The sequence below is a fragment of the Rhodamnia argentea genome, chromosome 8 (assembly GCF_020921035.1).
Source record: "Rhodamnia argentea isolate NSW1041297 chromosome 8, ASM2092103v1, whole genome shotgun sequence".
Classification (NCBI taxonomy): domain Eukaryota; kingdom Viridiplantae; phylum Streptophyta; class Magnoliopsida; order Myrtales; family Myrtaceae; genus Rhodamnia; species Rhodamnia argentea.
Window position 1 is genome coordinate 11,697,130 of NC_063157.1, and position 24,301 is coordinate 11,721,430.

The 24,301-nt window shown below is 39.2% G+C and overlaps 2 protein-coding genes across 2 annotated transcripts; both read left to right on the forward strand.

The window, feature by feature from the left end:
* Positions 1-4,484: 4,484 nt before the first annotated feature.
* LOC115745398 lies at positions 4,485-5,431 on the forward strand. The gene has a single exon (XM_030680923.2). The coding sequence runs from the start codon at positions 4,647-4,649 to the stop codon at positions 5,109-5,111; it is 465 nt and encodes a 154-aa protein (XP_030536783.1). The 5' UTR covers positions 4,485-4,646; the 3' UTR covers positions 5,112-5,431.
* Positions 5,432-18,483: 13,052 nt separating this feature from the next.
* On the forward strand, positions 18,484-24,301 carry LOC115745397 (alpha/beta hydrolase domain-containing protein 17B-like). Its single transcript, XM_030680922.2, has 6 exons — positions 18,484-18,800; positions 18,836-19,219; positions 20,093-20,129; positions 21,715-21,951; positions 22,027-22,074; positions 23,619-24,301. Exons 2-6 carry the CDS (start codon positions 18,897-18,899, stop codon positions 24,018-24,020), a joined length of 1,047 nt encoding a protein of 348 aa, XP_030536782.1. The 5' UTR covers positions 18,484-18,800; positions 18,836-18,896; the 3' UTR covers positions 24,021-24,301.

Below are 24,301 nucleotides of genomic sequence, written 5' to 3' on the forward strand. Positions count from 1 at the left end.
ATTGTTCGTAGAATTTGTGACAAAAATGAAAGGGGGAGCATATGTATTTATAGGCAAGAATTATTTTTAATTCTTTTTTTTTTTTACAAGCAACGGCCCAAAGGGCGGAGGGGGGGGAGGGGGAGCGGTGGCGGGCCCGGGGCAAAGAGCCAACGGCTCTCTGCCCCCGGGCCCACCTTTATTTTTTTTATTTTTTTTATCTTCTTTCACGGTTTCGAACCGGCCCGGAACCGGCGGTTCCGAAACCGTGGGCCCGGAACCGGCGGTTCCAGAACCGTCGGCCCGGTCAACGGGCCGGTTCCGGGCCGGTTCCGGGCCCAAATGGCACCCTCTATATGATGGGGTGGCTTTGCGTGTGGATGTTCGGCCTTGAGGCCGTGTGGTTGTGTGGGGCATTGGATGCCTTGTGGTCTTGGATGGTCAAGTCGTGGTGTCGTTGCATTGCATCTAAGAATCGAAGCATGTGTATGGATTAGTGGTGTTCTTGGAAGTCATATCGGCCTGTGTCCCAACGAGCACGATTAATGTCCGCTGTGTCGGGACGAATATCTCGTAGGAGCCCGAGTGGAAATCGGGTAATCCAGAGCTCGTGACCCATTAAAATGGAGCCCCGAAATAGGGAAAATCGAGGCCTGTGTCCTTCGTGAGAAAATGGGGCCTATATCCCTCATGATTCTCATGGCCGGTGTCCCATGGATGAAAAGCCGAGTGAAAACTCAAAATCGAGACCTGTGTCCCTCATATAACCATGGCCTGTGTCCCATGGTACTCGGTTCTAAAGTGGAAACCAGAAATGAAAGAACAAGTCAATGCATGCTCACGCATGTAAAGGTCGTATCGCACAATGCAAGGAAACATGGTTGAGTCACATTCTACTAGTGGTTGGTGTCGGTCTTGCTTGGCTATCTCATTTTTTGCTTGCCTCATGTGCCTCGATGCTTATCGCGTGATTTTTATCCAATTGAGTGACGAATAGGTAGTTTAGTCGAACGGTTTAGAACGTCCTACTCATTGAGCTTCGACTTACTCCCGTGGATTCTACCATTTTATAAATAGAATTTAACCACTTGAGAAGTGAAAGACCTAGACAAGAAAATGACACGATCTCCGAGCCCCGCCAATAGAGATGGCGAATAATGCTCAGAGTATTTTTCCTCTTAAATCTTCCCAATGTGTTCGTGTGGTTTGTGTAAAGAGGATAATGTAACTAACCGGTACATATATATTTATAATTGAGCAAAAAGACACTAGGAGTGCCAATATTTGTTTACAGCGCTCACTTTAGTGCTAATATTTTTTTTTAATCAGTTAAATGCCAAAGTTTTCGAAAAAAGGTTATTTTAGTGCTAACTCCGGTGAGCTTTGCCGGAAATCTGACATGGCTTCCACGTGGCTCACCGGAGTTTTCAAGTTAGCAATAAAAAAAGTCAAAAGTTAAAAAAAAAAAACTAAAAACTAAGCTAAACGGTTATTAAAAAAAAACTAAATGTTGCAAGCAATGAGGGCGCCGCTGCCCATCATCTCCGGCAATGGCCGGCTAGGGTGAGGGATGGCCGATGGGGGTTGCAGAGTGGCCGGCGAACCCCGTTGGCCGCAGGCGAGGCCGCGCCGTAGTCGACGAGGTCTCACCATCGCAGATATGGACCCATGCAAGGCCCTCACAGACTTCGCAACCCCAGGTGAGAGCCACCGGGGTCAAATGACCTCAAGGGACGAAACGTCGGGGTCATGCGACCTCAAACAAGGCGTCGCCGAGAATGCGTGATGCCAAGTTCGCACGATCATGGTCAAAAGGCTAGATTTGGGTTGCTCGACCTCGACCCACAGCAAATCTAGCGAAGATAGCAACTCCGGCGAATACAGCGGCTCGACGGCATGGGCCACTCTAGATTTCGACCTCGGTGATTGGTGACCTCGCCTTGAAGGATGAACCAACAAGCAATGGAAGACAAGAAGACGCTTAGGTGTGTGGAAGAAGATGAACAATTTTTCTTTATTCTGATTTTTTTGAGTTATTTACCTAATTTTTTAAATTTAACTTGATTTATTAAAAATATTTAGCTTAATTTTGTAAAAAGATATTACACGTGGATTTATTTTTTTTTTAAATGCCACGTGGACGCCATGTGGACTAACTTTTGTTTTTCAAAAATTTCCACATAATATTAATAAAATAAAATAAAAATGACACGTGTACTTGTTTGGCCGAATTGATACTTAAGTGATCGTTTTTTGATGAAATTAGCACTTAAGTGATCATTTTCTCTCTGATTTGACACTTAAGTGATTCAAAAAAAATATTGACACTAATGTGAACGCCGTACACAAATATTGGCACCCCAAGTGTCCTTTTGCCTTTATAATATCACATGTTTTTGTCCGTGTGAGATGTGCATGCCATTTTATGGGTGTTTTAACACATGTTTTTCATAGTGAACCCTAATAAAACCATACCATTTAGGCGTGCCTGCCATTTGCTTTTATGCATGCACTTGCCTTTTATTTTAGGTGGCCCACTTCTTGTTTCTAGTTGTTTTAGTTTCCGTATGCGCCCATTATTACCTATAATATCATATTAAATCAGAGTTTGTAATTAGCGATGGACGGCACCCCGGGATGTTGGAGCTACGATGAAAGAAGGGCAAGGAAGTAGGTTACAATTAAGAATTCAGTTGATTAAAGTAAAACGTTAATGACTCAATTGGCTAATGATTAAAATGTTTAATTTTTTTTATCGAAAAGATGTCATATATCTATAGATCAAAATAATACTTGAAAGTAACATCTTCCAAATCTAGCAAATTTCAAATTACTGTAGAACAAAACAAAAGCCATAAAGCAATTAACAAAGTACATCTGCAGTTAGAAACACTCTTAATTAGAACTCTTAATTGACAAAGCTAGAATTAGACTCAATTGACGAACAACCAACATGGCTAACTCTTTTGAAACTATGAAAAACGTCATACACAGGTTCTACATATCGATAATTATGTACTTTAAAATAGATGCATACGTATACCTTTCAAATGCTTTGTGTTTAACTCATGACCCTCTCTCTCCCTCCCTCCCCCTTCTTTCCCCGCTCCCTCTCCTCTATATTCCTTTAGATCTTCCCATTCCTCTCTATGTTAATTTCGTGGATGAGCGATCAATATTCTCTACAAAAGTGAGTTCTGAAGATTGAAGTGTGAGTGCATCGGCAGATCTGCTCTCTCTGTATATACTCGCTCGCTCCGGTTCCGGGTGTTTACTCTAGAGTATCGAGTGCTCCGCCAGTTTTCAAAGCTTTTTTTTTTTTTTCTATCAATCGGATTATTTGAATGTGATTTCATGATTAATGGGAATCTTTTTGCAATTATTCTCTCCCAATCTAGAGTTAGAACTAGATTTGAGTGCTCTTCTATCCCCATTTAGATATAGATATGGAATTTCTAAGGCGTTTTCTATACTTTCTCAATATATTTGTGTTGTTCTTGTCTCCGTATGATGATGATGTTGGGGACGCCGAACTTAGGAGCGAATCACCTTTTAGCAAAGCCATAGATACTAGAGAGGAATTTTATCGGCGTGTACTCATCACTGATGATAATTCAAGATGCAATAATCGGCCATCTGTTGTACTTGGATGCTATAACGGATCTGTCCTAGCAACCATGTTTGGCTACTATGACAAATCCGTCCTTGAAGAAAATAAGTTTCTACGGGTTATACCAAGTTGATTCACTTTTCGGATTTACTTATTTTGTGGGATTTTCATTTTTATTTTGAAGTGATGTATAATATGAAATGAAGATCTTTCTTTCGACCAAAGAAAAAAAATACTTCGTCAAATTGCAAAAGCCTCGAAATCAAGAAAAGATTAAAAAAAAAAAGTGAATAAAGAAAGCAAATTGTGTTAGGATGCACGTGTGAGTTATGTTGGAGAAATCCCATATCGGAGAATTAATATGATTTGGAGTAGTTAATATATCCTAATTAGTCGCATAATTCATTGACTTAAGCTTTTGAGTGAATGTGGATTCAACTAGATATGTTGACAAGCTCGGATTTGGGTTCTTTCTCGGTGATTTTCGGGGTGAAAGTATTGGACTTCTGCTGTAAAGACAAGTGAACTGAATATAAAACAAACGTGGTATCGAGCATATGGGGCAAGCGAATTTAATCAGTACCATCAACACCAAACCCTCAAAAGCATCAAGACAAGTGAGAAGACAACAAGTTTCGAATGCGCCAAAAAAAGGAGTTTTGGTTCTTCCTTTGCATGATAGGAAGGCATCAAAGGTATCGTTCAGACCGAAGTTACCAAAAGGACATAAATTCCCAAAATTCTGACGGCACGCCACGTGTCAGTGAAAAGGGCGTGTGGGGAATTACTAAAAGCCGTCCTAAAAATTCTGCCCATTCCATTATCGCTTTCGCTTTCTTCCTTTCCTTCTTCTTCGAGGGCAAAACCCCACCACCTTCTCTCTCTTGTCGGACTCTGTACTGGCCGGAGAAGAAGCATCTTCGAAGTGCCAATTGGAATTCAGATCTCACCCATTTCTGTTGAGCGATTCAATTGGCGTCGGGTTCGATCCTTTTGCTTTTGGTGAGGGGGGACAGAGCAGAGACGGAGAGAGAGAGAGAGAGACAGAGAGTGAGAGATGACGACTCTGCAGAAATTCAAGCTGCTGGCGACGCAGTGCGCCGTCGTCGGGAGCCCGTCCCGTAGCCCCACCGCGAGCCCGGTCTTCCACCTCCGCCGCCGCAAGACCCTCCGCATGCTCCTCAACCGGACAGATCGCCGCCGGCTCCCCCGCAGCGAGGGTTCTCCGAAGCAAGACCTCGGCCGCCGAAGCCCCCCGGAGGATCCCGGCAGCTTCAGAGCCCGGCACAAGCTGCGGGACCTGTTCGTGTCGTCCCCGCCGCCGCCGCCGCCGTTGGAGAGGAGAGGAGACGTGCGCGAGCGATTGTTGGCCGAAGCAGGGACCGGGATGGAAGGCGGGGGCGGAGGGGGCTTCGCGGCTCGGCGCGTCGCCGGCGGCTCAATCAGGCCGTTGTCGGCGGCTTTCAGGTACAGATTGCTCAGGAGACCGTGGCGACCGGTACTGGTCGCGATTCCCGAGTAGCAACGTGATGTGAAATTCAAAATTTTTCTCTTGATAAAATAGTATTAAATTTATTTTTCGAAGCACAATATTGTTTGTCCACAGATTTCATCTTCTTCTTCTTCTTTTCCTTTTAATTGTTTTTTTTCCTTACGTCCACGGCCATGGGCAGTGGGCACCATGGGTTAGTTAGAAGAAAAAGCTGGGGCACGCTCTCCGTCGCAACCAGTCGTAGCCGCCGTCGAGACGTCAATGGAGCGTGACGTTAACGAGCGCAGACAGCGCGTGGGGGCGCCACCGAAATGGGAAAAAAAACGCAATCAGCGGCATTGAATTTTCTAACGAAGCAAATTAGCGACAGTTTTGAGTCAACTCCGACACTGTTCATTTTGGATCCGTGAAGACGGCAAGTCCGAGGACAGAGACAGGATTAGGATTGCTCCTCAATCTTAACGAAATGTCTTAACGAAATGACTGCTGTCGCCCTCTCGCCTCCCCCATGCGCGCCTGCTCTGATGTATTTGATTGAATGAAACTTCTTGGCTACTTTTATGTCTGCATTGGACCTGTGTGGAGTGATGTGGTTTTTCGCTTAGCTCTTGTCGTTCCGTGGCTCTCTCTGTTGTAGGAGGGGGACCCGGTTTCTGAATTGGGGAAAGTGAAAGTTGTTTGCTTCAACGGCGTTGGTGCTGTGAATTGTCGTCCTGGCTCACACCTTGCCGGCCGTCTGTCGAGCTTCCGTGGATTGTGGTCGTGACGACGGGTGACATTCAAGCACCGGTCGAATGATCTTCTCAATGGGTCGGTTGAGTTAATGGAGGACCGGCCTTGTCTTTTCACGGATCCGACTCGACTCGAGAGCAAGATGAGCCAACTTGCGAAATTTTGAATCAGTGCAGAGGGAAGAGAAATGATTTCGACGAAATCGCTCTGGTCTTTGATCCGGTCGTCCCAGGCATTATTAGTCGTGAAGCAAGTGGGCATCATGGCTCTGGATATGTGGCGATTTAGGCAATGATTCTTGGTTAAGGCATGGGGACTGCCGATGGTGATCATGCTTTCTTAAGACTTTGAGCTGGGGTTAGTGTTCGTTGGGAATGATTATCGCATGAGTGGTGCAATTTCAACTTCGAGCATGCTTCTTGTGCCAAACATGCGAGGGCTCTCGCTCCCTCTCTCGGCTGATTCATGACAGAGAAGAGCGGTGATGGATGAGAGGACGATCTGTGGAGACAAAGTCCATTTGAGTCGTGTGTGGGTCGAGAATTTGAGATTAGCCCGTCCGTGGATGTGGGATTTCCGGCTTCCTCGATTGTCTTTCTTGGTCGGCAGAATACCGTCACCCATTGTTGCTTAAAAAAGGTCTGAGTTGACACAAACGGGGCGATTATTGCACTCCAAGGATTGTCCACAAGGACGGTCCTCGAGTTCCTCCTCGCTCCATTGGAGTGCTTCCAAGTTCCTGTGTTACTGATCCAGTTGCGAAAGGGTCGAGAGACATGCGAGGGTATGTTTGTTTGGGTGAAGGAACTTTTAGCGAATTAGTTTTTTAGAATTTAACATGTTCGGTTTTGCTGAAAATGATCTGTCAACGGAAAATCATTTACGGATAAAGAAAATTTGCGTGCTTAACAGTTAGAAAAAGAAGTTCCTTCCTAATCTGAAATGGGAAATCATTTCTCGAAAAAATCATTTTCTTTAATCATGAAATAATCCTTGAAATAAACACACCCAGATTAGAAAAATCTTCAAAATCAACCTAGTCCTATTCAGTCCCTCTCACGTTGGGTTACTTGGGTCCCGAATTATGACTACAAAATAGGTCTATACATTCGATGTGTCAAATGTATGGGTCGAATGGACTGAAAATAGGTTTAACCCAAATTAACCTATTTTCAACGTATATAAGTTCAGGAATTCATGTCTGACCTGGCCTGCATATAGCTGGTTTGATTCGAATAATTCGTGTTTTAAAGGCATGAATTAAACCTACCTTTCTTTTTTTCAAAAAAAATAAAAAAACCTACCTTTCTTTCCTTTTTACAATTTTGCCATTTTGAGGAATACTAGCCACATTTCCGTTTTACGCTATTAGGCCGCGTGGTCATACATTTCAAGGAAAGCAACCGTTTCCTTTGCTTGTGGAACACAAGATCTTTTCTATTACAAGTTTCGTTTTTTTCTCTTCCACCTCGACACCAAAATATTGTGACTAAAAAAAATTATCCAACCAATTTTAAATTTATTATACGGATCTCAATTCTAAACTTTTCGATTTATCAATTTAATCCTAAATTTTTTAAAGAAATTTGATATAATCGTTCCCATCAATTTTCGCATGAAATCACAATGACTGAAACACCTCACTAGCAAAAGTGCACGATTGGATTAACAAAATTGAAAAAATTATGACTGAATTGACATTAATTTAGAATTAATTGGGCATTATTTTTTTAAAAGTAAACATAGAAAAGGAAAACCATAAGAAGAACAGTCACTCAGGTTTTGTTTTTTATTCTCAAAACCTTTCATCTTACGCAACGCATAACATACCCGACCTAACCCAACCCATATTACTAATGCACTTTTACATTTAACCGAATTTAGGAAAACTTATTTCTTATAGAAAATTTTTATCACGGGTCACAAGCAAGGGCCGGCCGACCCTCGCCGGCCGCAATCGAGGGTCTCGGCCCTCGCCTAATTTCGTAGAAGAAAAAGGAAAAGAAAGAAAGAAAAATGAAATAAAAAATGAAAAATAAAATAAAAAGAAATGTTTATGATCCATTTAAGCTTGTTAGGTAACCCATTTATTGCGATTAATGGCCGTGACTAAAGTTTCTTCTCGGCCTGGTAGGATTAGAAAGTACCCATCTCGATTTATCCATGGTTAAAACTAAAGAATAGAGTCCGAGTTCCGTTGGTGTAAAAATTGAATAACATTGAGTAGATGTATCAATATGGGTTGAAAATCTATATCTAACCCATATTCAATAAAATGGGTCGAATATGAATTAGTCAAGTTCCAATAAATTTCGATAAAAAAAAAAAGTTCTAATAAATGGGTAGTAAATAGGTATGAATTTTAAATCTAATTACGTGTGGATTGTAAATGAGTTTACCTTTGAACCCTTTTACAACCCATTTAGCTAGACAAATCCAATCCACTTGTAATTCACTTTGCTTGTAAAATTCATTAGTTTAAATCTTTTTTTTATTTTTATTTTTTATTTTTATTTTTATTGTTTACAAGTAAAAGAAAGAAAGAACCATTAAAAATAAAATCAAAATTGAAAAATATAAAAACTGTTGAAAGAAGTAGAGTATGGTTGTCCGCCGCCTCCGTCCACCACCTGCCGCCTCTGAATGGAGCCAGTCAATCCTAATCAGTAACATGCCATTTCGATTTCTAATCTTCATCAAAAACAGGGTGTGACAAAGAGGAGGGATTACTTGGTTTATCAACGGTGTCGAAGTTAACAGTTCGTTGCCGCGAAGCAGGGGAAAGAAGGTGCGGCTCTGAGATGGTGAGAAACTGCGGCAACAACAGGTTAACCGCATGAAGATGGCGACGAGCGACAATGAATAGAGGCAAACGGCGGGCGACTTTTCAGGCGAAACATCATAGAAACCTCCGAGACTTGTCGTTCAAGCCGTGCTTTTTCACAAAGTTCCCCTTCTTTCTCTGTTACTCCTTTTTTTCTCAATTAACGTCACCTTGAACAAGAATGAAAGAAGACGAAAGAATCCGAGAGCGACTAAGAGAGAGGACCAACGGGAATCATCGGGAGGCGCTGGGACAAGTGGCGGCTGCAGCCTGCAGGCTGAAATGGTGGAGGCGTGTGGGAGATCGAACGGGGGAAGAGTGGGAGATTCGAGAGAGAACAAAAAAGGGAACTTGGAGAGCCGTTCACTTGAGAGTCCTTGAGCGAAAAATCAAAGAACCACATTTTCTTCTTTTTTTTTCTTGTGTCGAAGACCGCCATGTCGATCGCCGTCTGCCGTCGACCGTAGACCAACTGCCGTTTGCTGTCGCTCACCGCCCGCCGTCGACTACCGTCGCCATCCGCAGTCACCACTCACTGTCTTCGACCGCCAGGATTTCAAAGGGAAAGAAAGGAACATAAAATAAAAAATAAAAAAAAATTTCTAAAAAAAAAATTTGCATAAAATATTTTAGCAATATAATTTTTTTTAACAAATATAAGGATAAAGTATTTCATGATTTGATTAAATATAGAATTATTTAAATAATGCTGGTTGGGTTGGGAATGGATTAGTTATAAGATTGGATCGAGTATGGGTCGTTAGATTTATGCTGCATGAAAATGGGTCAAAAAGGGTTAAATGAGTCAATATGGATCGAAACATATTAATCCGATCCAAACTTGACCTAATCCACCCGCTCGACACCTCTAGCATTGAGTAGTTGTTGACGATTTGGTCTGGATATGTGCTGATGTGATATTATGAATCGAAACCTTGCTCTAGTTTTGCATATAGGACCCTCACCTAAGACGCTCACCATGCGATGCTGATTGGAGCGTGTTTCGGCATGTATCATGTGGCTAATGCTTCTCATTAACTGGAGCGCAATTTCGGCTATTTCCCGTTGTTACCGAATAAAAGTTGAACCTGCGTTTGTTTTGTCTGTTGTTATATTCGAATGATCTTACATGGTGAGCGATGGTGAGAAAGTTGCATGGAAGTCACTTGTGTGAACAACACAAAACATTCAATTTCAAGATTGAGCGGTTAATTTCGGGGCAAACCAAGTTAGGGTATGATTTTCGGTTGAACAGCAGTTAGAGTTTCAAATTTGGGATTTTGCTTCGACTTGGCTAGTTTGGAGCAAACCTAGAGTTTAGGAGTTAGATGTTAACTGGGCACGTCAACGAGCCGCGTCAATCTAATGAATTAATGAATTATGGCCACTTCGGATTTTCGATGACCCAACTAGAGTTGGCAATTAATTTTTCAAAAAATCGACACTTGAGTGGTAAAAAAATTGATATTGAAATAAGCGTTGTACATATTTTTTTTTTTTAGCACTTCTTATGTCCTTTTGCCAAGGATATGACAGCAATGTGCCCTTAGCATACCCTTCAATTAATTGAGTTGAAGGTGGGTTCTTTGCGGACCCACTACACCCCACCATTAATTGAACTTTCCTTTATTATACCCGTTTCAATCTACATATTAAATTTTAGGTAACTCATATGTTACTCAACTTATATATATATATATATATATATGTGTGTGTGTGTGTGTGTGTGTGTGTGAGTGAGGGAATGGATAGCATATTATGGAGTGTGAAAAGAATCTTACACAAGCGGCTTTCTGCATCATATATCTTAAAAGGTTGGTAATCACATCATTTAAAAAACGAAAAAAGTCACTCGGGGTAACATCTTTCATGTCGATATCTCTACACTGTTATCTTAGAAAAGGATATTGCGAGGGCTATAACTTTTATACAACGTTCAACTCCGTACTAAAAAGTTTTTAAGCGATTGGTTCGACGTGACTTTTTAAACCAAATCTTGACTCCGGTATGGCTTTTTAATGGGGAACCGAAGTCCAACGCGGAAAAATTTCCATCAGACATAACAACGACGTTTAATGTAAAGCTGCGGAAATCTCTCTCTCTCTCTCTCTCTCTCGATATCCACATATTCGTCATCTACGTTCATTTCTTTAATCTTCAACCATTGTGATGTGTGGGCATCAATTGTTACTTCCCATGGTCGTTACCAAAGCCCTAAAATCGAGCAACTTCAGCTTTTGCAAACGCCAGACAGGAACAAACGCATACAGAGGCCCTTCTCATTCGTGTTGCTCCAATCAGAACTCTTTTCTTCGCAATCTTCACCGTCCGTTCATGAAACTTACTCCACACAGGAAAAATCACAACCGTTGAAGGTGGTGATGCAGGGGAGTTACGTGGTGTACCCCTTACGGAGAGGTGAGCCTGAAGTACCGAAGCAATGCCCAATGATGGTATTTGCTGATAATGGTTTCTTTGCCATGAAATTAAGGGCAAACTGTGCAATGATATCATATTGATCTTTCTCTTCATTGGAAATTTGACAAAGTGATTTCGCCCCAATTTCAAAAATTGGAATTCGGAGTTCCTCAAGAATATACTGGATGTTGCCATTAATTCACTTGCCGGATTCATCTCGCCGGCTGGTCACGTCGGATATTATGTAACAAATTAATGACATGTCAGATTTTACGGCCATTCAAATTTTCGATGATACCAAAGTTATCGAATCCTTATCAAATCAACACTAAATTGACCTCCGTGCGAAAATTACGACACTTGTAAAGTCTTTTTCTCCTGTCCATCCACTTGACATTTCCAATTTAGATGCAAGGAAGTGGGACCAAATGCCACCAAACCCTAATTGACCAAGAGAGGAGACTCTTGGCCCTCCTTCTTTGATGGGTTCGGGCCTCGGGGGGATGTTTGTCCTTTCTTTAAAGCGCCTTTTACTCTTTCGAGATGAGGGAGACTTTTAAAAACTTTATTTTGCTTTTTGGCTTTTCGAGGAAAAGGAGAAGACACTTCTCAATTATGGAGGAGTTAGTGTGCTTCTCTTTCTTTCTTGTGTTTTTTTTCTCGTGGGGGTGGCGGGACCCCCAAAATTCGGGACTCGAATGATTCCGACTCCCACTTTGGTGCATTTGTTGCTCGGTATGTATGGGCATGACAACTGCAAAATGTAGTGCTCTTGTCAGTGTCGCCACCCTCCATTATGCTGCCTACTTATGGAGAACGTATCCATCAATGGATTGGCATCAAAATCTTCTTATTTATTTTATCTTGACGATAATTGTTTTTTTTTTTTTGTCAGGACGATAATTGTTGAATGTATATAAAATATATATAAATCCATTTTCTTTTCTTTTCTTTTTATCATTGATCCATTTTCTTTTAAGTAATCATAAATTATATGAATCTCATGATAAAAGCTTACCGCGAAGTGTTACAAGATTAGCTCATCTCTAAAATCTTAGAGTGCCCATGGTAACACTTCTGAAGTAGAAATCATTTGGTAGCGCAATTTTTGAAGTAGAAATCTGTTTGGTTATGCAACTTTATTTTTCTATTTCTGAAGTAATTTTTTGCTTCGGATATTATTTTTAAACAACTTTTAGAAGTTAAAAAAAAAAAAAAGGTTACTTCTCTCCATAAGTTAAAACTAGAAAGAGATAATCCACCGCCAGTGACCGCCATATGCCGCCGCAGGTCTCCTCCAGCCGTTAAATAAACAAATAATTTTAAAAAATTAAAAATTTATAATAATTTTCACTGAATTTGAATTTGTATTGCATGAAAGTGTTTTAGCAATATCATTTTTTTATCGAACCATAAGAAATAAATGTTCTACAATTTGGTTAAACGGCATCCCACAAAGGCATAATTATGGCAAAGTGGATTGAGCAATGGACCCAATTTAGTTAAATGGCATCCACAAATATTTTGAAGTGGGCCGAGCAATCCCACAAAGATGGAATTATACTATTGTTGCTGCTGTCTTTGAACTTTTCAAGTCATCTATCTTATTTCTTAGATTCTTAAAAGCAAGAAAATTTGACATTGAGAAGGCAAAATGCATGTATGTTTCTATATGTCAATATTCTTCACACCCTTCAAAGTACTATGCAGGGTTTGTGAATGTCATTCTCATATGCACTTGGTTGGAATTTCTCATTATGTTCTCAACAAGTACTAGATCAAATTGTTATAAAGAATTGTTGCTTATCATAAACCAACTCGTCCAATGGTATGGTTTACTTAATGTATCATGATGTACCTCCGAATTAGAGATGGTTTAGGCACGAAAAGGTTTACATACTATGCCCATTGTAGCATAAACCACACTATAGGCACAGGCGAGGAAGCACCGGAACTACTCGTGCTTTTAGCGTGGATATATCAGCTCACCCATCGTATTTGTTAATTGAAATTTCCCCATAAAATTGTTCTCCATTTGCATAAAATAATTAAATCACCAATTGTACATAAATTTGTAAGTATTTGCATTTCACTTTTCTCAAATAGCATACATTTTAAGTTAGAATCAATATTTTTTTGTAAAAAATTTTGTATTAGTAATGTTCCAAAAGCATAAATTTTCAACCATTACCGGACAAATTACTATTCCAAAAGCAGAAATTTTGTCCTATTATCAAATGTCTTTCTTTGATCAGAAATTAATTTTTGGAGCAAAAGTAAAAAAATCAACTTCTGCTCAAAAGTAGAAGTAAAACAAAAGTGTTGCCATGTGAGCCCCTGGACTCGAATCTTGCTAGAAACACTTCGGATGTAAAATATTAAATGCTTTGATCTAAAGTGGGAAAGTGCATCCTTAAGATCGCATGGAGAGAAAACCGAGTCGAGGTGTGCGAAACCCGATGAGACACCACTTAACCGCTGAACAGTAAAAAAAAAAAATGGTGTGTAAACTTCCCAGCAATCATTTCTCAAACCGCTAAACGATAAAAAAAAATTAAATAGTCACTTATATAAGTAAAGAAAATACTTTGATCGTTTATGAAAATATTTAGATATAAATTATTGTTGATAATAAAAATATTTTAGCGGAGCCATATGCAATACATTAAAAGTGCATTTTCTTTCTCGGTTCATGTATGTTGATCGGATTTCAATTGGTTTTCCAACTAAAGTGGTAACGCGGAGGATACATGATAGTGATGTGGTGCCTATGTAACTAGTAATTAGGGTTTATGGATTCCGATCCGATTCAATTCCCGGGCAATCCAATGGAGCCGGTGAATAATTAGTATGGGTGAGCAATATAGATTTGAATTTTAATTTATTAATTAAAATTAGGTTTGCATTTAAGAAATAAAAAAAATTGGTGGATCATTAGGTTTACATTTTAGAAATAAAAAAAACATAAACTAGTCCGATCTAGGCAATCCAATTCCTCCCGAAATCAAATGGAAAATCACTCGCTCCAATTTTATGGAATAGGAAACCGAACCGAACCGGCTTGTTCGAGTAGTTTCTGATTCGGTCGGTTCGTCTTACACACCCATAATGGTAATACACTCGGAGTTCACTAACAAATGCATGGACTGCGGTCAAAAGGCATCGATTGAAAATAGTAGCAGAAGCAGCAGAGCAATAATAATAATAATAATAATGCATGATGATTGAAATCATAGCTGGAGAGCGTAACTAAAAAATCTACTACAAATGTGAGATATATTTAATAAAATTTAGGGTTAATATCCTTAAAAAATTTTAACTTTATATCTTGTCCCAATTTTACCTTTTGTCTCATAAACTTGCCACTTTAGGTGCAGTCCTAATTATTAAAGAAATTACCAAAAAGTCTTAAACTTATTACAATTATGTCCATTAAATACTAAATTTTTTTAGCAATTTAGTCCTAAAACTTTTGCATTTATGCCAATTGAGTCTTTCCGATCAATTTTGACTGAAAATCACTAACCTTGCTAGGCCAACACCGATGTGGCTAATTTTTAATAATTTTTTAATAATTTTTTTCTTTTTCTTTTTCTTTCTTCTTCCTCTACCCAGCTGCTAAACTTGGCAATTAGCCAGAAGAGAAGCCTCACCGGCCTCTACCCGAGCCTTGCCAAATCCGGATGAGGCATCTCCTAGCCTTTGGCCAGCCGCCAGGCTTGGCGATCGGTTGGAGGAAAAATGAAAGAAAAAAAAAAGAAAATCAAGAAGATATTAAAATATTGTTAAGAATAGGCTATATCAAGTGAGTGATTCCCGATCAAAATTGGTCGAAAGGATTATATTGATACAAATGCAAAAGGTTTATCATTGAATTTGCAAAAAAAAAAAAAAATTATAACTGAATTGCGCAATTGTAATAGGTTTATAACCTTTTTGGTAGTTTTCTCCCTAATTCTATCCTAAACTTTTTTTGTCTTATGAAAAACCCTCAACTTTAGGACTAAACCAATTCTAACCTAATTTTTTGTCGTGTGAAAAAATCAGATTTATGCCCAATTTCAATTTTACCCTAATTTATTTTGTCTCATAGAAATCATCAACTTTTATTTAAGTCATAAATCTGCCTCCGTTAACCCTCTTTAAAAAATCGCCACTTATGATTTTGCACTCGGTCTTTGATCTCTCATGTTTGGGAATATTCCATCTCTTGAGCTCGAGCCGCTCGAACGGCTTGTGCTTGGGAGTTCTCCATTTCTCGATTGTCAACGAGATTTTTTGGATGAAGAATTAATAGAGACAAATTTATGACTCAAGTAAAAGTTTGTGATTTTTTAATGACTTTGTAAAATTTTTAGAGTAAAATTGGCATTGGAAGGTAACATTGGGATCGGACCTAAAGTTGTTAGTTTTTCATAGGACAAAAAAATTAGGGTAGAACTAAGACAAAGCCTAAAATTGAGGGTTTTTCATTAGACAAAAATTTTTAAGGTAGAATTTGGACTGAACCTAAAGTTAGACAAGATATAATTGGGACAAGAGTTATAGTTGGAGTTTTTTTTAGAGTATTAGGCCATTAAACTTATGCAAAAGTAAAATAAAACACCCTCCTGTGATAGCCTTTTGGATATTTTGTTCTCGTGCCAAATTTTTTCAGTTTGTTTCGCGAAAAATAAATTATATGAAATATATTTTCTAAAAATAGTGGCTTATACTTTTTGAAATAATTAAGCAATGAAAGATGTTTTCATTATCGACGACATTTTATTTATGAACACTTTCACAGGCAATAAAACTATTTTTGTTCATTTATTTTTGTAAGCTATCATTTAAAAAAATATTTTCAAAATTAAAACAAAAAGCCACGAAAAAATCATAAATTATGCTCACTGTGACACATTTATCCTATTTTTTTAGAACATCAAAAACTCCAAACTACACTCATTGTGACACATTTATCCTAGAATCTTTTTTTTTTTTTTTTTGCAACATCGAAAACTCCAAGCTACGCCTATTGCAACACACTTACTCTAAATTTTTCTTGTAGCATAAAAAATTCAAAAGTAGTACTTATGTAACATGTTTTTCGGTGAAAACAATACCGTTTTTATTTTACTTAAGTCATTGGGCACTATGTCAACACTCTTTGTTTTCGGGCATCCGTGTAGGTAGATTTTTAGGGTCTGTATGGTAACGCACCGGGAAAAATGTTTATGTTCCCAAAGTGTTCCTGGAACACTTTGGGAACAGCAATGCGTATGCCAAAAAAGTGTTCCCAAAGTGTTCCGGGAACACTTTTGAGAAACAGAAACACTTTTGGAGCAGAAACAAGAAATAAGAAAAACTTGTTTTCGTGTTCGTTGAACACTTTTTAGAAATACATTTGGAACATTTTTTTAGAAAAAAATTGGGAACAATTTTATTTTTGAACATGTTTTTTTCTCTTCTGTTCTTGCATGATGTTGACACTTAATTTTTGATCATTTTATTTTGAAAAATTAATTAAAAATATGAAAAAATTCATAAAATTATAAAATCAACCTTAGAAGCTTTGGCCTAGCCTTAGCAACCAATTTTGAACAAAAAATATTTTTTGTAATATTTGACATTTTGCAGATTTGTTTTAATTATAAAAATAGCCGAAAATAAGGAAAAATAGTATTTGTGGTCGGAAAAATGTGCAAAAATAGTCCATATTCTTATTTTAATTCCCTTTTCATTTTGGTCTCTTAAATTTAAAAAAATTCAGTTTGGGACCACATGCTTCTTCATTGAATATAATCCTAAATTGACTAAAAAATTTCATTTTAAATCATTTTAGCCAAAATTTTTACTTTTAGAGTCATGACATGAGATTTTGATACCTTGCATCTCATTTCAATCCTTATGTTTGGAAAAATTGCACAATTGGACTAAAAGGACCTAAATGCACAAATATTTTTCATTTTAGTCCTCGATTTCACTCAAAGTGCAATTAATATTTTTCTAGGGTCCTCGTTTAAAGGTAATCATATTTTTAACTACTTGGGAATATTTACGTGTAACTCATAATTGTAGTTTTTCCTATCTATAGAAAACATATTTGATGTTCTCGTTGTCTAATTCTAATCCGTCTTCTCTTTCAGGTTTTTTTTTTATAGTTGATCTCGTCCATATCATCATTTGATAAATCGTGCATAAATTACTTATACATATATTGGTCCAATTTGATTTAGTAAATTGAACAAATGCGATTTAATTTGATTTAGTAAGTTAAAAAGATAAAAACATTTTAATTTTAATATATATAGTCGCCTCAATTAAATGAAAAAAATTAGGAACAATTTTTTTGTAGTTACCAAACGCATTTCTTTTCTTCTTCTTTTTTGTTCCGGAACAAAAATTTTATGCGATTACCAAACGTGTTTTCGTTCTTTTCTTTTATTCTGAGAATAGATTTTTTTTGCAATTACCAAACGCGTTTATGTTCCTGGGAACATATTTAGAATAGAAACATTTTTTTGTGTTTTTGTTCCCGGCTACAATTTTTAAGAATAGAAACGTGTTTGGCAAATAAAAAAAAAACACTTTTTTTCACCAAAAGGAAGGATTTGCAATCGACGGTCGGCAAGGGTGGAGGCCGGCGATCGGCGGCGACAGGTGGCGGTGGCGGCCGGAGGTGATGGCGAGGGGCGGCAAGCAACGGCGGCCGGCGACCGGCGGCGGACAACGGGGGACGGCGGCCGGCTGCTGCCGACCGGTGACAACCTGCAGCGGGCGGGCGACGAGCGGCGGCGATGTCCGATTACCGGCGTTCGGTGTCCGGCGTTCGGCGACCGACGTCCGGTGTCCGACGGCCATGATCAGCGTTCGGCGATGGCGTCCGGCCACCGGTGGCGGCGGCTAGCCGGCGACCTACGACGAGCGGCAAGAACAGCGTCAACTCCTCGCCGATGATGGTGGGTCGTAGTGGCTTGCACAAGCTCGCCCTCGAATTGTTTCCAAAAAGTGTTCCAAAGAACAAGAAACAAGTTTTTTTTGTTCCTTAATTTTGCTTTCAAAAGTGTTCTTTTTTCTCAAAAGTGTTCCGAGAACACTTTTGAAACATTTTTTTATCATACGCGTTTCTGTTCCGGGAACATTTTCGAAACGAAACACTTTTCGAGAGAGTGTTACCATACAGGCCCTAAAAGCGTTTTTGTTTCCAAAAATCGTTCTTTGGGAAATGTAAATAAAAAAATGTTTCTTTTGTAAAAGTTATTCCGGAAACGGAAACGTTACCATACGCAGCCTTAATGGATTTGTGGACGAAACTTCGACGGAAAATAAAGAGGACATAGTTTGAGATTTCGTGACTTGGAGGGGATTTCTTCCGTTTGATCTCCCTTTTACACGTCATCAATATTGTTAGTCTTTTTTCTTTTTTGGTTGCTTTTATTATTGGTTTTGGCACCTGGTAAATTGGAGTATACTAGAACCTGAAATCCGCCGTCAGGCGGCCAGTCTAAAACTTCTCTCTCTCTCTCTCTTCAACGTTCAATAAAATCTTCGCACCTCCACGGTCCACCCTGTTGACCTCACGCGCCACCTCGCTTCTCCACCACCCTCCCCGGAAAGCAGAAATTTATCCGTAAAATTTCGACTTTGACACGCCGCCTCCGAGACTCCACCTGACGCGCCGACGAAGTCACTTCACGCGCCACCCCTCGCGGAGCAACAGCCTCATCCAGTTACAGAACGACCCACCTGCTCTCCGATCTGCCGTTCTCTTCCTCAGTTCGAGAGATTCTCCTCTCGAGATCTGCTTAAAAGCCTTCTCTTTGGGGTTGCATGAATCGGTCGCCTTCTCTGATGAGAAGGAGATGGGCGGAGTCACGTCGTCCATTGCAGCGAAGTTCGCCTTCTTCCCGCCGCAGCCGCCGTCTTACACCGTCGTCGCGGAGGACGGCGGCGGCGGCGAGGGCGACCAGCAGCGGAAGCTCCGGATATCGGAGTGGGCTGACGGGGACGCCATCGACGTGATGAAGCTGAGGACGCGGCGAGGGAACGAGATTGTGGCTATACACGTGGCACACCCCAAGGCTTCCGCCACCATGCTGTACTCCCATGGGAATGCTGCGGATTTGGGGCAAATGATGGAGCTTTTCGTGGAATTGAGTAAGCGCTTGAGGGTCAATATCATGGGGTGAGTTCAAATTGGATGGGATACAGTTCTCTGTAGAGAATTTGAAACATTGGAGCTCACTGATCTTTGCTTAGTTCGATGCTTGCTCATAAAAAAGGAGCTATGTTGTTTGTGTCCCTTCTTGTTGTAAGAATCTGCTATTTTCCCTGCTGATCAAGTGAATTTTATGGCCTTTCCGATTAAAGCAGCTTGTTTTTTGAAACTTTTTCTGACTATGGAAATAGAAAGATCAAGGTTCCCATTCTCAGTTGTGGTGCACTTGATCTGTTGGTTCTTAGCGTGATGAAAAACCAACGGCAAACTTCCTTTTTGGGGTCGTTTGTTGGAGCTTCTTGAACTAGTGCTCCAGTAAGTTTCTGAGGAAAGTCTTTTTGCATTTTCTTTTCCCCTGAGACATAAGATAACCAATTTTTGGTTGGGTATTTCGGTGAAGAGCATCGTTCCTAAACTGAAGGTGGTGGGCTGGACGAATTGGATGATGCTGAATCATTCCTGCACGGCCCATTTAAATGATCTGCGGGATCATTCCGATATCGACTTCCCCAGATCATAGGGAGGGGAATATCTAATTTGTGACCCTTATTTAACGTGTCATGTTGAGACGATGTCATCCATCACAACAAGCCAGGGCATTTGATTGGATGGCTAGCATCATGTCAGCATGCCACACGGTCTTAGCATTGCGTCCTAATCTTGCTCCGTTCAGACCATACTCAATAAGGATAGTATTTCTTCCTTAATTAGTTTCGGCGCGGGATAAATTACAAACTTCTTATTTTATGTACTGGTCTTTGCTCTTGATGAATCATCCACTGTGATCCGCCAATGATAGATGTAAAGGCTTGCTCACTGTTCCTCTATTGCATGTTTCAGGTACGATTATTCTGGTTACGGGCAATCTACCGGAAAGGTTGGTGTGTGTTCTCTTTATAGATTTAAGTAGTTACAGAGAATATTTTGTCCCTCGTTTTTGCAATTCTACAATTTCAACTTATTCAAGAAACTTATGCTTGAGCTTCCTGCATGACTCCTTTAAGATCAGGTGTAGACAAATTCTGAACATAATCTCTGTATTTCAAGTCATTTGGTGAGCTCCATGTTTCATAGTATCTGCCATATCATCACCATGTTCCTCAGAAGTTATGAAAATGCTGTCAAACACAAACAGTTGCAATATATTTAGCATTATCATTGAGACAGATATCCAAATATTACAAGATTAATACAGAGTCCAGTTGCTGTGTGATGAAAGATCTGTGGAAAGATTTATCAGCTGAACGTCCCATGTTGTATTGATGACTTTAGCTAACTTGGCATTTATTGATGGCACAAGATGGGATTATCGTGCTACAAAACAATTTTCATGAAATGCGTAAATGAAGATCGTACGCATCCTACGCCCTCAATGAACATCCCCCATCCTGAAACTGAAATAATGACAAAGCAAATGCTCTCTCATTTGGTAGAATCGAGTATATTAATCTTTTTTCATTACTGCACTTGATTCTGAAACGTGTTTAGTATAACAATAAAATGCTCCATCTCTTTCCTCGATATCTCCTGCAAATTTTGTTTTGGGTCTATCCGCAATTCTTTTAATGTATAATGTCCAATTTTCATTTTGTTAAACCTTAGTGTTCTTGGCCATACCCTACTTCCCTCAAATAGATTCATTTCTAATTTCATCTCTTTTCAAGTGCCGACACATCCAAAGATGCATTGTCCTCTCTAATGCTCATTTGTGCTTGTCTTGGTGTTTGACCAGCCAATATTCCATTACATTAAGATTCGCTGATATTATTACAGGCCTATAAGGTTTTTCCTTAAAGTTTTGGTAAAATTCTGTGGTCGCACATGGGACCAGATGCACTTATCTACTTCAACCATCTAGCTTATACTCTAAGAGGAGATGCTCCATCAACTTCCCAATCCTTTTTCGAAATGGTTCAAAGAGATGAAAGAGTGCACTCTTCTATGCTTCCTGATTCCCGATTTTGACCATTATGTTGTTTGAACCTCTCCTTCCCCTCAACTGAAAATGACCACCGCCAGCACGGCTGCAAAAAGAGACCCATTCGCGAAAAAACTAGAGAGCAGGAATTTCTTCTAACAAGAAGAACAGCAAGTATAGAAGGGAGAATGAACGAGATAGACCTTGGAATACCTAGGGACAAAATTGCAGAATACACTGTGATACTGTGACTTTTACTGCCTCATAGGTATTATTTGCATCTTTATTTTTCTTTTACTCTAAGTGCATCACTTTATTGATAATAATGTTCAAAGCTTACTGACAAAAAACTTTGTGCCCATGCTACTCTGATTTTTGTAATGTGCTTGTAGTATAATCTCTCTCTGCAGAGAGTAAATGAGCTATTAGAACAAACGGATAATATTCTTCAAATATAATTGTTAACTCTGTTCTACGATTTACATATATAGCTATCAGGCCACAAAACAATGAGAGGCCAATTCTTTGTGTTTTTCCTTATCAGCCAACTGAATGTAACACGTACGCCGACATCGATGCGGCATATAAGTGCCTTAAGGAACAGTATGGAGTTCAAGATGAAAAGTTAATATTATACGGCCAGTCAGTTGGAAGTGGACCTACTGTCGACCTCGCTTCACGTGTTCCAAATTTGAGGGGTGTTGTGTTACATAGTCCTATTCTTTCAGGACTCAGAGTGTTGTACCCTGTCAAGAGGACGTACTGGTTTGATATCTACAAGGTAATGTTTCTATACTGATAGTTTTCGACTTGCTTTTCTTTCCCGATACAGGTTACTGAACTTTGTTTTTGACAGAATCTTGACAAAATAGGAGTGGTGAATTGTCCGGTTTTTGTAATTCATGTAAGTCAACTTCCCCTTTATATTGCAATTTTGTTGTCACCTCTCTCTCTCTCTCTCTCTCTCTCTCTCTCTGTGCATGCTCGTGGAGAGAAAAAGGTTCTGGTTTGTAAACAAGGAAAATGCAAACATATGAACAATAATTCAATAGCCAAATTATAGTACAAACACACTTTTTTTTTTCTCATTGAGCAAGAGATTATACCAACTAGATAATGATCCAAGGACAGATACCTAAATATTTGTTTGACATTACTCTTTAGAAGTTATGACTGTACAATTTAGACACCTGAAATTTAGACATTTATAATTTGACAGAGCTCAAATTCTAATAGAGAATTGTCCAAAGATCGCATTTAAACAAGTCTGAGCACTTGACATTGGTTAAAGATCTCTATCCCTGTATCATTTACGCATTTTACCATTTTCAACTGCTAATTAGTCAATCATAAATGTCAAAAGATATATAGTATTCACATGGTATTAGTGTGGTAATGACGATAGGAACACCATACTGAGACGTGGCCTTGAAATCAATCAATTAGAAAACAAAATAACAAAATGCTACCCACCATAAATATCTGTATATGATTACAATGTACTTTATGTTAAAATGGAATAAAACATGTGAACGTTTCCATTTGGAGTTAAGTCGTGCCGAGTTCGGATTTCTCTCTAGTAAATTTATTTCATGTTCGAGTTATGTTCTCATGTTGTTTCAGAAGTTGCCACCTCTATTTAAAAGCAAATTAATTAAAAGGGAATTTAATAGAATTGCCAGGTAACGTTCTGGTTCTAGTATGGGAAAGAATTACTTTTCTTTTTCAACGTGTAACTCCTATAAAAGTCTTAGCACTGTCAAGTAATTATAAAATGGTCTGATGTAATGAGAACTTATCAATGATAATCTCCTTCTATAATGACACGAAAATTCGTATTTGACGAATGGTATATTACTTGTCAGTAAAGTTAAATTTCATCATTAGAACATCATTTAAGATGATGCAAACAAATTACGACGAGTAATTTGCTCTTATATTGTTGACCCCACCGGTGAAAACTCTAGGCTCCGTCCCTGTAATGATCTCTCGTTTAATTCTCATAGGAACAGCACTGTTTTTCTCCATTCAGAAAAGATTGTTAAGCAGACTAAATTCTAGAGGAAAAGAATTGACAAAAATGCTTGAGATTTGGGAGGAACAGTTACAGGTAACAACTTAACACCCCTAGTTTCTTTCCATCCCCTGACAAGCATTGCAATAATTAAACCTGCGAACTGGTTGGGGGAACTCTTCAGTGTACTTTGTTTGGAATTAGTTCATACTGTTGCATGAAAAGATGGAAATTTTGCTTCTTGGGATGATAATTCTTGGGCCTTGTTACATGTGAGGTGTTCTGGGTTGTAATCTCACTCTTTCTGGTTTTTCTCGTGGTTCTCTTTAGCTATGATGGTGGTGTTGTTTTAAGCCACAACTTCACCATGATTGGAGGCTATTTTTGAAGAGAAATTTTCTGATGATCTCTTTCCTCTTCTTCGTCTCCTTCAGGGAACTGCAGATGAAGTAGTTGACTGTTCACATGGGAAACAGCTATCGGAGCTTTGTAAGATTAAGTATGAACCACTGTGGATAAGTGGGGGTGGACATTGCAATCTCGAGCTTTACCCGGAATACATTAAGCATCTAAAAAAGTTTGTACTTAGCTTGAACAAAGTAAAAGTTACGACAAACGATACAAAGGAGAACAATGAAGACTCTGAAGCCCAAAAGCAATCATCCGATACTGGAGCTTCGGATACGTTTGAGTTGGCTCCAGATCTTCCCGAAGTTTCCAGGAACAGCTTAGATAGTCGGCTGGAGAAGTCAAAGAAATCAGTAAAGCCTGAACAATCTCGCATGAGCACCGATCGTCTTGACAGGTTTAGGAGGAAAAGGGGCTTACTTTGGTAAAATACAGCCAGCCATTTAACTCCCACCAGAACAGCATTTTGGTTTTTGTATTTACTCACCCAAGAAGGTATATATTCATTATTTGCTCTGTAACAGTGTATCAATCTCTAGATGGAAACAAAACATGAAGTGTGATTTGAGCTAAACCGTAATCTGTATGTGTGCATTGTAGAAGTTCAATTGAATATAATAAATCCTTTGTACTCCTGTGGACGTAGTGCATAGTTGAAACTCAAAGGGAATGATTTCATAATTAGACAGATCATCTTCTTCTGTATACA